General features: G+C 44.3%; 2 protein-coding genes across 2 annotated transcripts in view; one reads left to right on the top strand and one right to left on the bottom strand.

Annotated features, from left to right (window-relative positions):
* glod4 (glyoxalase domain containing 4) overlaps positions 1-16,664 on the bottom strand; it is a 137,449-nt gene that overhangs the window by 49,691 nt on the left and 71,094 nt on the right. The gene's annotated exons all lie outside the window — the stretch shown is intronic.
* Positions 11,001-16,664, top strand: part of LOC133107812 (membrane-associated phosphatidylinositol transfer protein 3-like) — a 54,455-nt gene continuing 48,791 nt past the window's right edge. Inside the window, exon 1 of the mRNA XM_061217013.1 lies at positions 11,001-11,521. Within this exon, the coding sequence (XP_061072997.1) occupies positions 11,497-11,521 (25 nt within the window). The 5' untranslated portion in view covers positions 11,001-11,496. The remainder of the gene's footprint in view (positions 11,522-16,664) is intronic.

A 16,664-nucleotide genomic window follows, 5' to 3' on the forward strand; every position in this document is an offset into this window, starting at 1 on the left:
GCAGACCTGTGTGTGTGGTGTGCTTGTGTTGGGAATTAAAGAAGGGACAAAATGACACAATTCATTAAAATGATTACATTATTTTGAGTGCAAGCTTTAAATAATGGGTACTTAATCCTACTTTAATATGGGCTTTAATGAAATTTTAGAAGCATACTCCATGCAATTGGATCTCTAACTGTGTCCCCTGTTTGTATAAAATCTGTGGCTTGGATGGTGTGGACACATTTTATTAAGGATATATAGGAGTGTGGTGGGGCTGAATGCTTTTAAGAGATGGCAATGTGTTCTGGCACTAGACCTAGCCTTTCATTTACAGCAATTAGAGAAAAATGTCAAATGTTTCCAGAAGGAACTGAATGGCAGCGTAGAGGCCAGGATGGGTTTTCTATGAGACCTCGTGTTTGTTTTGTTAGGGAGCAGCTGGATTTGAAGTGCCCAGCATGTAAGGCATTTTAGCTCTGGCATTAGAACAGATAATTGCAATGGTAAAGCTGAGAAGATATGAACGCGTGTCGAACCTCCTCGATGCCATCCACAGACAGGAAAGGCTGAATCCTGCGTATGTCTCAATTGTAGTAGCGGTGCTGAGCTACTGACCCCTCTGTGCGTTTCTATTCCAGTGGCGTTTGAGAACGTGTCCAGGAAAGAAGGGGCGAATGGCCCGGGGAACACGTTTACAGAACACAAAGCCGTTGGGTTATTCTGCGTGGCTTTTTGGGGTTTTGCTTTCTCAACCGGTATCATCGCAAAGCTGAGCAAGCTCCATGCTGAGCTTCAGGGCAAAGGGGAAAAAGAAGAAGAAGAAGAAATTAAATGAAATTTATAGAGCGAGACAAACTGGCCAATTTCAAGAATTTGCCCACCGCATCGGAGAGTCTTCGGAAATCCTGTTAAAACAACATTGAGCTAAATGAAACCAATTAAAAGCAACAGCACACATTGACAGCAATTACAGAGCTTTGCTTTGCTTTCGGCAGGGCATTAATTACTAACCTACACTGCCCATACTCCGGTATTCCATCGTCTCTCTTACTCTATTGTACCCCGCTGAGCTACCTGTTTGGAGGAGGTGGCTCTCGCCCCGCTCTGCTCTGATGCACTTGCTGCAGTCACAGGTCCCTAAATGAGAACGCCCACTTTATTTTGTGAGGAATAACCTTGAAGTGAATGGCAGGCAGACACCCCCATCCTCTCAAGCATATTTATTCTGAATGCAAATGCGAGGCATTGAGTCAACAGCCTACACTCAGGTACTGAAAAATGCATTCAGATGTTTTTATTCTCAAACTCCGTTTGGGGGGAAAAAAAGAACACTTGCAGTTCTTTGTTTGTTAGTGGAAAACTTGAATGCTTGTTGTTTATTGTGGTAATAAAATGTACCTTGAACTGAAACCATTTTTCTCAGACCTCATGGGTGAGAACATTTTGTGGTGAAATATGTGGGCTTTAGGCAGTGAAATGTAGAAGAACTCAAATGAAGAGACCACATCGACCTTCCGACAGTGAAAGATAATGGAGTGTACCCTGGAGCCTGAATGCAGATACACACGCTATATTCATATTAAACTAATGCATCGATAGGATCAAGTATTCTAACATGCAAGGACACTATCTCATAAAGTGGAACATTGTAAGTACTATGCTGTGGGTTTTGTGTTATCCTCAGATGATAAACATATTTTATCTCCCATGTTTTGGACTCTCCCTTTTAAGACCTGTGTTAGATATAAGCTTGTGTGTTTTCCCCTGAAACACAAAGACAGAGAAGTGGCGGACTGCTGGTAGCAGTCTGCAGGGCCGCTGGTGTCCTGGGCCCCAGTAGGGGCCCCTCAGATGATGACACGGGGCTCCCCGCTGGCTTGGCTCGTCCATTAGTGGGCTGAACAGAGCCCGGCTGTTTCTCGGTCCTGTCGCAGGCCGCATTGTCATTCAGGTGGGCAGGCCTTGACGGCCGCTACAGGCAGCCGGTATCAGCCGGTTCAGAAGATGAGAGATTACATTGCTGTCTGCGGCCGCCGTTTACCCCTTTCAAACATCTCCACCGAGCCGCCAACTTTGAGTGCAGCCGCATACTAAAGCCCCAGAGAACGCCCACACAGCGTCGGATGCCATTCGATTTCTTTCAGTGAATTATTGTTTTTGATGTCGGAAAAGGGCACCTTGCAGCTGGGATAAAAGGGAAGTGATTGTTCGGTGTGTTCGACCGGCTCCGTACGGACTCCACTAAAAGAAACTGCAGCTGTGTGCTGGAAGGGGAAGCTGTGTGCGTCTGACTGGCTGGCCCGGCAGCAAACTGACAGAGACAGATCTGCCACGGCTAGAGCAAGGGGCCACAACTCTACAGCTGTGTGTGTACACCTGTATGTGTCAGTCAGGGAGATGTCTGTGTTGGGAGGCTTTGTGTGGAGGGGCCGCAGGCTGTGGTTACAGAACAAATGTACAGAACGGACCCACAGGTTCATGTATTCATTAATGGGCTCCAGCTATTCAGCGTTTCAGAAGACTCTACCAGGGAGCCGCTGCAGTCCATTCGCCTTCGACGAGTGAACATGCAAAGGAACCGAGAATCCTCTGAAGCCGTATCGACCCGCACGACCATTTAATCTCCTTTTAAAGTCCCCTTCTGTTCTTCCGCAGGCCTGCCTTTGAGACCTCCCTGGATGAGGACACCTCCCCCTGGCCCAGCCCCTCTAAACCAGCAGACCCGCTCCCGGGAGAGAGGGGCGGAGCCATCCCCCTGTCCCTGCCAGTCAGCATGCAGAGAAACATGCAGGCGTACAGGCAGGATTATGAGTCATACCTGCACCTGGTGTCACACGAAGCCGTGGGCAGTTTCAATCCCTGGGTCATTGCTGACAGGTGAGAGTCTCCCAGCCCAAACACCTGAATGTAAACCACTTCATTTTATTAGTACAGTGATGACTAATGAGATGAGAAATCTAGGACAATTAGGCAAAAAATTGGTCTCCACAGTAATGTTCTCTTCTGTGTTTATGGTGCATTTACACGGCTCAGTCACTGTTGCTGTAGATTGTGCTCGGAGCCGTCAGCTGAGATTGCTGAGCACAGTGGCACCCCCACCCACCATGCTGTGCATTGGAATTGGGTTTCAGTTCAACAGTTCTCAGTTCTGTGCATCAAGAGGGCCTGCAGTGTCTTGTTTTGCTGCCTTAGTGCCTAGCGTTGCAGCCTGTACACATTTTAATGGGGGTCATTTTTACCAGCCACCCTGACTGTCCTGAACTCTCGGACTATTAAACGACAGAAAATGGATAAATGGATTAAAAAAAACACGATGGGAGCAGAGAGGAAACTGCTTGTGAATGCTGCTGGGCAGAGTGGAGCCGGCTACAGGAGGGCAGCCTACTGAGATGGAGGAATGAAGGAAGCCTCAATGAAGGAAGGAAATGTAGCCTATGGGAGAAATGGGAATTATATCTCTTCTGGTTTCATGGGAGAGCCGGTTTATCGCCGCTATAATTTTATATATTGTTATTATTAATAAAAAAAGTGACAGTGGGTCCAGTTCCGCTTCTGCGTTGATGGGTATGGTCAAGCCATGTAGTTTCTGCCACACATACTCTCCCTTAGCTACATCACGGTCTGGCTAAACCAGGCTTGCCTGGTCTTCTTTATAGGTAGTTCTCCTGTTATTTAATGTAAATTGAAAGCAGTGAATATATAATATATTTTGAGTGTAATGTTACGGGCCAAAGCAACAGGTGGGTGCGACTGGCGAGAGCCGTGGAGGTCTCAGGGTTTACGTAGCGCTTCGGGCTGTCTGGCTCTGAGCTATAGCACTGGCGGGTTGGTGATTTGGGTGGAGGTGGTGGAACCTAGTTGAGCCCCTGACTGACTGCAGCCGGTGGTGTTTGTGGAGACAAGCTGCCTCTCGCTGAATCACTGCAGCAGTCTCTGGCCCTGGCCACGCTCAACCACTGTGGACCGCTGTCCACGGTGCTGAACCACTCTGGGCCAGTGTCCACGGTGCTCAACCACTGTGGACCGCTGTCCACGGTGCTCAACCACTCTGGGCCAAGCAAAACTGCTTTGCCCCGCTGTCCATGGTGTTGACCGGATGGTCGTGGTGCTGAGTCTGCCGTAGTGTTCGGGGTGGAGCGGGTTTGTGCAGGACACAGAGCACGTGTGTCCCACACCCTGGCAGGAACTAAAAGGATTTGACCAATTTTCGGAGTGACGGAGAATTCCAAAATGGCCCCAAAAGACAGGATGTGGGAGAGGTTTCCATTTCTTCACTCTTGTATAAGTGAGATGCACTGCTGAAATTGGCTGAAAAATATAGAGAAGGGAGAGAGCTCTCCATCGGCCTCATTACTCTGAACATGAGAGAGATAAGATGAGAGTGATTGAGAGCGATTGAGAGCGAGAGGAAGACTCTCTCTGGTACTCTTCGAGTTTCTAGATACAGTATCGAGGCTGCTTTCAGCCAGGGTATGACCAGGTACTCTCCGGCTTTTGTTCTCACACAAGCATTATTGGCTGCTGGGCAAGTTGTGTCCTAAAAGTACTGTGGTGGAAAAATGGCCACATGTTTCTGATTAGACTGTAGTGAGTGCGGTAGCTCATATGTTTGCATTGGTTGGCTCTTCCACTGAAAATATCTAAATTCAAACCTCAACATCTCACTTGTTTCAAAACCGATCTCAATGCCATTTTGCAGGTCTACTACAATAGCAACGTGCTCGCCAGCTGATTTTGGTATAGCTACGCTGCGCCATGTCTGTGCTATGGATACCCCTAAAATTGAGCATAAAAAATTCCAACAGATCCGAACACAAGACCACTCATTCTGTCGGAAATGTATGTGCTTTTTCTAATTTTCATGACTGAACATTTTATTACATTTGAATTTGACCTCAAAGATAGGAATTTTGACGATGAATTGTACATAGATTTAACATGTGGAGACACAATGCTAACATGAATGAGGCTAATCTAAAGTTCTAAATGAACATGCGACAGTTATGTTCAGCAACGTTATGGCGTGCAGTTGGTAGCTAGATGACATTACATAGCACATGGAGTAGGCTAGCAGCAGCCAGTCATATCATGTCATATCACTCCAATCTTGGTCTCCGTACACTGGCTACCTGTCAATTTCAGGATCCAGTTCAAGGTTCTTGTCATCACATATAGAGCCCTCCATGGTCAGGCACCTGCTTACCTTCGTGGTCTCCTCCACCCATATGTTGCCAGCAGGTCTCTGAGGTCTTCTGACCAGGGCTTACTGGTTGTCCCTCGCACTAGGCTCAAAACTAAGGGTGACCGAGCCTTCGAATCGGTGGCACCTAAATTGTGGAATTGTCTTCCACCGGACTTAAACGCTGTGGCGTCTGTGGAAATTTTTGAGAGGCAGCTAAAGTCACATCTTTTCAGACAGGCGTTCATCTAGCCGTTTTTGTGACTGTTCGTTTATTTGTGATTTGTTGGTTTTATTGAATGTTCTTTTATGTATTATTATTGTTACTTACTTATTTATTTTTGATCCTGTGACTCACAGACTCTGTCTGTGAAAGGTGCTATATAAATAAAATGTACTTACTTACTTACTTACTGTCCAAGCAAGCACTCAGTGGCAAGCACTCAATTTGTGAAAACGTGTCGGATACAGTAAAGAAAGGGGCGGCCAAAAATAGACCAAATTACAGCTAAATCGCCACCTATGTTGGTTTATTAGGTTGGTCTATTGAAAGAGTGATACAAGATATGTGGTCCCAAATAGGACACGTGGACATGTTAGAAATATAACATGCTTTAGAAAAGTCATGATAAGTATTTTGAACTAACTTTAAAATACAAAATTGCCAATACACTTTACAGTGAACTACTCTAAGATTGTGAATTCTTCGAGAGGTTTGAATCTACCAACATGTTGTACATTGACGTAGAGCAGCATGTTGTCAGAGATCAGTGCTGATACTTTGATGGAGAACAGGCTGATGTTAGCATTAGGGCTGATCAATTTAATTTCCTGTCTTTTGAGGCTTATTACTGGAAGTCAGCAGTAGATTTTGTGGTGAGGCCATGTTCTGAATCTGAAGAGAAGAATGTGTGTGATTCTTGTCACCTTCATGGAAGGTGTTGGTTATGAGAATCCCTGAATAAAACTTAACACCTGTTTTTCTTCATCTGGTGAAATGCACATTCTGTAAGTTCTCATGTACTTGCCTTCCCCTTTCAGGTTTTAAAAATGGCATTAGCCATTATCCTGACCCCAGTATCTCAGATCAGACCCCGCTTTTACTTTCTCACATTTAATATGCACTCGCGCCTTTGTGCAACTTCTGCAAAAATGCCTTTTGTCAGGTTGCAGACGTGTCATAAATGTGTAAGTATGGTCTGGACCCATTTCTAGCACGGCAGGAGTTCAGATTTTAAATAGCATTTTTATTTTTTATTTTTTCAAAGGCTGCACTGCTACTTCACTATTGTTCACAACATCCCTATAGCAACGCCGGTCTGATTGGCAGCAATACTGCTCTTTGAACAAGAAAATGAAGCTTTCTGTGCCATTTCAGAAAATATCCAGTGTATGTGAACTGGGGGCTTTTTTGAGCTACTGTTTAAATCGGTAGTAAAATTGGTGGTAAAATGTTGAATAATTGCTAAAGATTTACATGTATACAAAGATTAGCTCTAATGGGAGGGATAAATGGGCAGTTTTGTCCAGGCACACTCAAAAGTGAGCCTTTATGCCAGCAGTGTTGCTGACTCTTCCACTCTAACGTCATTAATAAGACTGAAATAAAGAGTCAGAAGCTATCAGCTAGGAACGAAAAGCAGCAGTACCATAGGTTACAAAGTAGCGATGTGAGTATCAGTGTCTGTTTCTATCTCTTGAGTAAGAAACTGTCTACCTTTCTGTCCCACTGATCTCTATCTCCTTGACTTTGTCCCTCTGTTCTGCTGATTAACCTGCGTCTGCCCTGCTGACCTGCGTCTGCCCTGCTGACCTACGTCTGCCCTGCTGACCTACGTCTGCTCTGCTGACCTGCGTCTGCCCTGCTGACCTACGTCTGTCCTGCTGACCTACGTCTGCCCTGCTGACCTGTGTCTGCCCTGCTGACCTGTGTCTGCCCTGCTGACCTGTGTCTGTCCCTCAGCCTTGCAGAAGAGCTGATGGAGGAGGCGCTTGCCGACGTTGCTGTAGAGTTCCAGGACGTGTGTGAGGAGTACGCCGAGGCTGTCTTCACCTCCGAGTTCCTGCAGCCCCGCCATTCGCCTCTCACACCCCGCACAGCGAACGGGAGCCAATAGAAACATCACACAGCCAAGGAGAGCCAATAGGAATGCCACACAGCGGAAGAGAGCCAATAGAAACACCACATGGTGAAAGAGAGCCAATAGAAACACCACACAGTCAAGGACCGCCAATAGAAACACTACACAGTGGAAGAGAGCCAATAGAAACACTACACAGCCTAGGAGAGCCAATAGAAACACCACACAGCCAAGGAGAGCCAATAGAAATTCTGTTTTCAGGTGCAGTTTACCCTGTCCAGCCAATGAGATTTCAACACTTTTTTTTTTGTTTTTTTTGCCGTAATAAGAATAACCACCATGGGCCGTACAGAGGATCTTTCACCTTTTTTTCTTTAACCATACCTGATATGCTAGTAAACATCCAAACTGCTGATGTCTGTTGGGTGCTGATAAGAGAGCCAATCAGCACCAAGGCCTTGCAGCTTCCCTGTGATTTAAAACATAAATCACATGATCACATAGAACAACCTTGCTGCTGATCGTCTTATCAACACCCAATATATTTATATCAGTGATGGTGTTTTTTTGGGTTTTTTTCTCCCAGAAGCATTTCACATGGTTTATGAAGTTTGTTTTCTACTGCACCAGGTATGATTACAGAAAAAAAGACAAAAGATTGCCTGTGTGTCCCAAGGCGGCGGTTATTTTTATTATCCGTAAAAAAAAAACATTCGATATTGTGCAGCCCTGGTATTTTTTTCCTCATTGATCTTCTACTAAAAGGAAGCAGTTATCGGGTATGGCTCCTCAGGGTACAACCAACAGTCAGTAGCAGAGCTGTAGCTATATTTAAAGGACTGTTTTCTTTTTAAGCTGTTATTCAGTGTGAGCCTTGGTGAACTCTTAGCAGCTTGCTGTAATAGATTGGATACAGAGAGGCCAATAATAATGAGTTTATCGCAGGCCAACTAACCATCGCATGAAGTGAAAGGGTCAGTACAGAGGACATTGGAAGAGTCGACATTTAAAGAGCTTTTCTTTAAAAACTGTGTGCAGTCACCTGGTATGGGTACTGAAGCATGCAGGCCTGACTGCAAATAAACGTCAGTCCAGGACAGAAACCTTGCTGACAAAATGCAGTGCAGCTGAACTTGCTTCTCTCTTTTTTGTCTCTGCGACTTCATAGTCATTTTTGGCATTCGTTTTTTTTTACGTCCTAAACTAAAATAATTATTTTTCTTTTAGTATACATTTCACCCAGGATTTAATTTATTTTTATTTTTATGTTTTGGATGTAATACAGGTGTCCTGAATGAGAAAAACAGTGTTGCAGTGAAAATTGAGAAAATGTATATTTTATTTCAAGTTTAATTGAATGCCCCATATGTCAGGAGAAATACTGTGTAGAGCTCAGGGAAGGCAAAATGTAATGTCCTTGTTAGAGGACGCGGGGTTAAATGAGTTTACCCTGTGGTTCTGATTGCAGGCCCGATCCACACGACAGCTGCTTGCTGAATGCAATGGGCCAAGCTGTGTAACAGCCGAGAGCACCACTTGGTTCATTTGCAATGCAACTGCACTGACTCGTGTAGGCATATTTTTAGGTAACGCAGTGCGCTGATTGTTAATGCTGGCTTCACAAGGAGACTGGGAATTGCCACTATTCAGCTGAGTTGCAGGCAATATAGGCTATTATACTAGCCCTGATCCTGGTGAGCTACAGGGTCTGCTGGGGTCTCCCTTGCACCCCAGGATGGGGGCAGGGGAAGCCCCAGTTTGAGCGGTTTTCCTGTGAACGGACTCCTCACCTCGTAAGCCTGGAAGTTTCTCTCGGGTACAAAGTAAGCTCATCTCATTCCACTGAAGACTGGCTGAAGTTTACTTGTGTATTACTGGCAGTACTGAGTTGGGAGGGGTTTGTGATGAGTCATTTTTATTGGCCCGGGTGCTGTAAAGCTGGTCCCACTGATTGGGGTCTCAGTGCTGGTCCTCCTCATTCCCACAGTGCACAGCGTCTCCCCCCTCTCGCTCAGAGCAGGCTCACCCGCCATTTCCAGCTGACCTTTCTTTCAGTCTTGGAAAAATATTGCCATGCTTGAGAGAAAGTGTGTGTGTGTGTGTGTGTGTGTGTGTGTGTGTGTGTGTGTGTGTGTGTGTGTGTGTGTGTGTGTGTGTGTGTGTGTGTGTGTGTGTGTGTGTGTGTGTGTGTGTGTGTGTGTGTGTGTGTGTGTGTGTCCCACATTATAAATTTAGGTCTTTTTTATTCCTACATTTGCCTGTTTCAAAAGCTGTTTAGTTTGTGTGACAAATGCAGTGCATTCAGAGACAGGCTTTACTCTGTAGTCCCTGTGTATTCTGTTCCCTTAGGAAAACATTTTTATACGTAATTTATTAATCGCTAAATGAGAGGGATGGTAATGGAGTGTTTTGTAAAATGTAAAGGTCCAGGCTCTGAAAAGGGTCTAATCGTTTAACGTGCCTTGTCATAACAAATAGTTTGGATCCCGTTTTACAGTGTTGCAAGTTTGTCAGGTGCTTTGATTAATCCAGTCATTAATGGAATCATATTGTGTTTTAGCCAGGACTTAAGCAGGGGGCTTTGTCTGAATGTAATGCAGACACATGGCTGTTATTTGAGAGAATGTGATGATTTATGAATGTAGTATCCTCCAAATCTTTTTTCCATCACTTTGGTGTTTCTGAATCTCAGCGTTTCCTTTTAAGCAGGTTACCGTTTTTTTTTTTTTGGTTTTGCGTTTGCTGTGTAATAATGAATATGTTCAAATGTGATATTCCTTATTTATTATAAATGAAAACCATGTATTTATATTTGTAATAAATATGAAAATGAAAATGAAAAAGCATTTTGTCTTTTCCTGTGAATTCAAAACATGACTGGAACCACAAGGTTCACTCTTAAGGGAAACCGAATTTAATGGAATGAATGTCTTCTTTAGATACAGGATTGTAAACTGTGCCATCTGAAATAAAGACAGATTGGCTGATTGAAAGGCATCGGCTCATTGGCCGATTGAAAGGCATCGGTTCATTGGCCGATTGAAAGGCATCGGTTCATTGGCCGATTGAAAGGCATCGGATCATTGGCCGATTGAATGGCATCGGATCATTGGGCAATTGAAAGGCATGCAGTTCGCTGCAGTTGCACACCGGAGACCGGGGTTCGATTCTCGGTCCTGCCAAAAGCCAAGTTTGGCCGGCTCACGTGGAGCAGCATAATTGGCTCGCCGCTCCAGGGGGAGGGACCTGGCAGGGTCAGTAGATCGCCGCACAAAAAGCACCTCGGGCGCCTCGGAATCACGGCTACCAGCATGTGGCGAGACGGCTTGAAGAAGGCGTGTCGCTCTCGTAGGGCCGCCGAGGGACGGGGTGTGGGCGGTGCATCCAATGCCAGCCCTAATTGAATTAGACGGGGTATAACTGGCTACCAAATTGGGAGAAAAAAGCAAAGAAATCCGCAAAAAAAAAAAAAAAAAAAAAAATTTAAGAGCAGAAGTTGGCACAAACTCCTAAAGCGGAATTGCACCCATGTGCTACACATTAGTGATTTATTTATTTGTATTTTAAGATAATTGCAAGATTATAATTTACTGAGGTATTGATGTCTGCTTCCATCTAGATATAAAGTTAGCGATTTTCTTCACTTCACTAATCATTTGAATCCAGCTAATACTGATAAAGTATTAGGTAATACTTTACCTAGGTATTGGCTTTAACACATTTTTTGAGCAATTAGAAACATTTCCCCACTTCTCTCACGAACTGTTGCCAAGTTGTCGGTCATTTCAATTCAAACTATTTTTTGAGCAAACACGCTTTTCAATCGAGACTAGGCTACAGTGCGGTTTTATTTCAGCCGCACTTTAAGCTAAAAAACACCGCTGCGTGAAAGTGCAATCCGCCACTTGAGGCAGTCGAACACTAGTCCCTGGATATCTGTTATATTTGTGAATACAATGCAATTCATAAAGCGGGGGCATGAGTTTATTTCTTCACATGTACAAACACATAATTTGCGATCCCGGGTCAATGGAAAAACGAGGGCATCGGTCAGCGCGTCCAGTTGCTGCGGCGCGGTGCACAAGACAGGCTGCGCAGATACGTGCTGATCCTCTGTGAGCAGAGTCTCGAGCGGCTCCCAGGGTACGGGCGCGAGGACGGGAGAGGAGGCGCCCCAAGCCTGAAGACCGACAACACTGAAAACACGCAGATAAGCGAGCCACCTCAGCTGCTAATTACGCGCAAGACGAGATGGCAAAAGAGACGAAAGGAAAAGGTAAATAAGAGACATATTTATAAAAGGACATACCTGTAAAATATTGCGATTTGTTCTTTCTTAGAATTGTACCGATGTTAACAGGTTGGGAATCTGCGACTCACCTCACTTCGACCAGGTTCGAGCAATCTGTTGGAATGCCAGTCAGCGGAGTGCCTGTCAGTGTAATAGGATAATTGTATAATATCTTATACGCCCTTGGGTGGTTTTTACATTCGCTTCCTTGGCCAATTCATAATTTTATATTTCAGCGGAGTAAATAGTAAGAGAAAGGTGTGTGCAACCTGCGCCCACACCGGCGGAGAGCCGCCCATTTTGACAACCACTGTGGGTTAATTCTCCTGTATACTGGTCCAAACTTGATTGAGTGCAATGAGAATATTTCACCTTATCTGTTTGCCGTTTTATTATTTAAGGTTTTAAATAATAACGTATTCAATTCATGTCCCACCTGTGTCATAAAGTGGTCTGCCTTTGCCTATTAATAGCGAGAAGCTGATTTGATTCTTTTAAAAACTGGACGCTTGAATGCACTTCAGATGACTTGAACACGCCCAAGAACGGGCAAGTAAATAGTGTTTTCACGCTACTGTAAATGCATGCAGGGCTTGTTTATATTCTATTATATTTATATTTAAGACCTTTTTAAAACCCATAAAAACAAGTACAGTGACAATAGAGTTGTAAAGATAGTTGTGATAATGCTCTGATATTTCAGAAAGCATTGTAGTAGTAAAATATTCATTGCTCTCATTCGATACAAATCAATGGCAGCAGATTGGTACGAAATGTCATTTTTCTGGAGGCTTGGTTCCACATGGATGTGCCTTTGGGCCAGATTTCTAATGGAATCTACAGTGGGGTGCAAACATTTGGCCACCCCTGGTTTAAATGTCTGTTACAATGCATCTGTACGTGATCGAACGCAAACGCTGAAATGGTACAGATGTACGTGCTACAGAGTTAAACTTTCTCCTGTAAAGTAAAATAAATACTGTAAACTGTAAAAAAAATGAAAATAAGAAGTAACCTTTCTTTAAAATTTGAAGAAATGTGTCATGTTTAACTTTGTACCACTAATAGGTCAGGTTTGCTTCTGTTCACTTGGATTTTCATCGTAAAAAGCTTTTTGACCAGGGTTGCCCAAATTTTGTTGATAAGATCCTTAACTTGGTAAACCGTATTCATTTTCTGCCCCTGATGTCAGCAGGACATTTTTAACTACAGCCATTTTATCAGAGGAACATTTGTAGTTCATTACTCTTATGTGTTCACAGTTCATAAACTGGCATTGGTATTTGTGTAGCCAGAACCCAGGGGTAAATGCCCTAGCCCCACACTGGTTGGCTACAAAACAAAAAAAGATGACAATCCCCTTGAGACAAGCCTAGGTGTGTAGCAGTGTAGCAGATCCCCTTCTTTAAATATCCTTCATTTGAAACTAACGATTACTTGGTGGTATGGAAAACTTTCAACTTTACTGAGTTTTTTTTCTTACAATAATGGCATTTGGCAGACGCTCTTATCCAGAGTGACGTACAGTTGATTAGGTTGATCCTCCCCTGGAGCAATGCAGGGTTAAGAGCCCAACGGCTGTGCGGATCTTATTGTGGCTACGCTGGGGATTGAACCACCGACTTCCCAGTTATGGACCTTAACCACTACGCTACAGGCCGCGCCATGTATGTGAAGCATATCAGTCAGTTCAGAGCAATGGCCTGGATGTTGTTTTCATTTTCTCTTGCTAAGATGAGAAGCCCGGCTGCTTTAAAGTGGTGATGAAGTGGCAACCTTCAAACTCCTGTGCTGTGGCACTGAGCCTCATCCGGACTGTGGGGCTTAAATCCCTGCAATGTGGTGAAAGTTAGTGAGCGGTTGTAGTTTCAGAAGTTGAGTTACTGCTACAGTACATTGCATTGCCTTACTGCCTTATGGGCTACTTTATACCTAAAAAAAATCCTTCTAATGGGGAATCCCAGTTGGTCACTATTGGAAGCTTTTTGGAAATGAGCGTATTAGAAATAACATTTTGACAACAATGAGTCATTAATGTCGCAGCCCTGACGGTCCTCTTGTGCCATTACATGAATGGTTTTTTTGTGTGTGTGTTTACCAGGTCCGTTCAATCAGTGGTAGACTGAAATAAATTATGCAAGAAGACTGTGTTTTACAAAATGACAGGGAATCTTCTTAACTGTGGTATCACTACTGAGGGTGTGTCAGACTGGGATTTTAGATTGTGTAGCAAAGCTGCTTGAGTCTGTTTAGTCATTCTGTATTTTCTGTCATCCTCCAACATGCAGGAGTTAGGTTGGAGAAGGTTGGAGAGAAACTTGCGCACATCAGTGGCCATTCTCCGTATGCAATATATTGTAATCTAATCCATGATAATCCATATATGATAGAAACGTTATCTTCCAATGCCTCGATGAGAAGTGACAGCTTCCAGTGAGATTGTGAGTAGCTTAATGGTAGGTGGGAGAAAATGAAGAGAGTTATGACCAATAAATTATGGTTTGGAAGTTATAAACAGGTTTAATACTACTAGGGGGCGACATGGCTCAGGCAGTAAGAACAGTCGTCTGGCAGTCGGAGGGTTGCTGGTTTGATCCCCTGCCCGGGCTGTGTCGAAGTGTCCCCGAGCAAGACACCTAACCCCCAAATGCTCCTGATGAGCTGGTTGCTGCCTTGCGTGGCAGCCAATCGCCGTCGGTGTGTGAGTGTGTGTATGAATGGGTGAATGGAGAAGCATCAATTGTACAGCGCTTTGGATAAAGGCGCTATATAAATGCCTGCCATTTACCATTTTCTTCATGTCCGGCCATTTTGGATTGTAAGCCTGTGAAAAGAACACGGATGGTTTGTTGGCGTCCTGATAAATATGGGGATGCAAAATTGTTTCCTTAAAGAAACATGTCAGTTTGTACAGTACCTCTTCGATGTAATTTGTAATGTTCTTGTTCTTTTTTTTTTTTTTACTGTACATGCTTGTCAGTTGAGGTCAGTCTTGAATAGAAATGCAGCATCCGAGCATTTATCTCTGAAGCCTTTGAAGCATTTCTTATATAACAGGTCCTACATGATACAGAAATTTCAGGGGACCTATGAAAATTAGTCTTTTCAAAAAGAAGTGATTAGATCTCTTTATTGCTTCTTTGAGGAGAGGTTGTTATTTTATCATTTTCATCAGCGCAGCTTGTGCTCTCCTGGGGAAATGGAATTGCAAATTTAACATTGCCCAAAAAAAAATGTATCCCCCATTAGCTGCCATGGGCATCACCCCCCCCCCCCCCCCACCCTTCACTCTTTATTCCTGCCTGCGGTAGAACCTATTTTTATACAATCTATGGGTGAAACCTTGTGGTCTGCTAGCTTAATGTTCACCTCCTCTCTGTAGAACCCTGTGGTCTGCTAGCCGATTGTTCACCTCCTCTCTGTAGAACCCTGTGGTCTGCTAGCCGATTGTACACCTCCTCTCTGTAGAACCCTGTGGTCTGCTAGCCGATTGTACACCTCCTCTCTGTAGAACCCTGTGGTCTGCTAGCCGATTGTTCACCTTCTCTCTGTAGAACCCTGTGGTCTGCTAGCCGATTGTTCACCTCCTCTCTGTAGAACCCTGTGGTCTGCTAGGCGATTGTTCACCTCCTCTCTGTAGAACCCTGTGGTCTGCTAGCCGATTGTTCTCCTCCTGTTCTGGAGAACCCTGTGGTCCGTTAGCCGAGCATTGGCCAACCAACTGTAATTCAATATTGAACTCTGCTTTACTCAATGAATATAAACCATGTGATCATCCAAAATGGATAGAGGATGTAACCTGAAGGAATAAGATGAATGTAACATGTTTAATAATAAAAAAGGACTAAAAAGGAGACCGTGCAGTCCCTTTACTTCTGATTTATAGATTTATGAAAATAATTATTTAACGTGAAAGTGAAAGATTTGCCGGAAATGTCTTGCCAGCTGTGATGTGTTTATTAATGCCTTGCATATATCTATGGGCTTTCATATATTAATGGTTAATTTAAGACTTTCCCAGTTGCTGATCTTCAAATCTACAAAGCTGGTGATACAAGCTGGATGAATCAGTTGTTCAGTATAGCAGAGCAGCTAATCTCATGGTCACTTTGAAGAAGGGGGAATAACAGTCTCATTTAATACATTTTTAAACATATTTACTGAACCCAACACGATTCTACCAGAGGTACTGAGAGATAAACGGCACATGGGACTACACAGAATACACAGAAAATGCCAATAGCGTGATGAGAGTGAAATGTGTTGCCCATCCTTAAATTGTGCCATTTCATTATGCACATAGCAAATACTCTGCTCTGACCTCTATTCAATTAATCAAATATACCACATCCTGCCTGCATTCATCTCTAATAGCCTGACACTCGTCTGAGACCTGTGATCTTTGAGAATGAAACATGGTGATTGGGGATTGCAGGTGTGTGCCTGGACTGTAAAAGCGTCAGCGGGTCTCTGCGTGTGAAATGCAGTGGTCGTGCGGCTGTTGTACGGGATAATGACGCCCGCTTGGCAGTTGTTGGCCATATGAGTGTCTCACTCGGTATGTCATGGGCCGGCACGTGGGGTCAAGGACGGAGAGTTGGGTAGCAGTAGGGCGCAAAGCGCGGGAAAAGGGCGTGCACTCCCCGTCGGGGAGGAATCGAATTCGATTCTAGGCCTTGACGCTGCGTGTGGGAGGACTTAGCCTCAGGGCACATTACATTACATTAATGGATTAATGGAATTTGGCAGATGCTCTTATCCAGAGTGACGTACAGTTGATTAGACTAAGCAGGAGACAATCCTCCTCTGGAGCAATGCAGGGTTAAGGGTCTTGCTCAAGGGCCCAGCGGCTGTGCGGATCTTATTGTAGCTACACCAGGGATCGAACCGCCGACCTTGTGGGTCCCAGTAATGCACATTAACCACTACGCTACAGGCACCCAGGTTGCTACATTCTCTAAGAGGGGGGGTTGTTGATAGTGGGGGACTTCATTATTAGAGGTGTAGACAACATAGTCTGTTCGAGTGACAAGAAGTCTCGTACAGTTTGTGCCTCCCTGGCAGAGAAACTCAATGCAGTTCAATTAAATTTTGTTTGTATGGCGTTTTTTATAGAGACACTGTCACA

The sequence above is a fragment of the Conger conger genome, chromosome 13 (assembly GCF_963514075.1).
Source record: "Conger conger chromosome 13, fConCon1.1, whole genome shotgun sequence".
Lineage (NCBI taxonomy): Eukaryota > Metazoa > Chordata > Actinopteri > Anguilliformes > Congridae > Conger > Conger conger.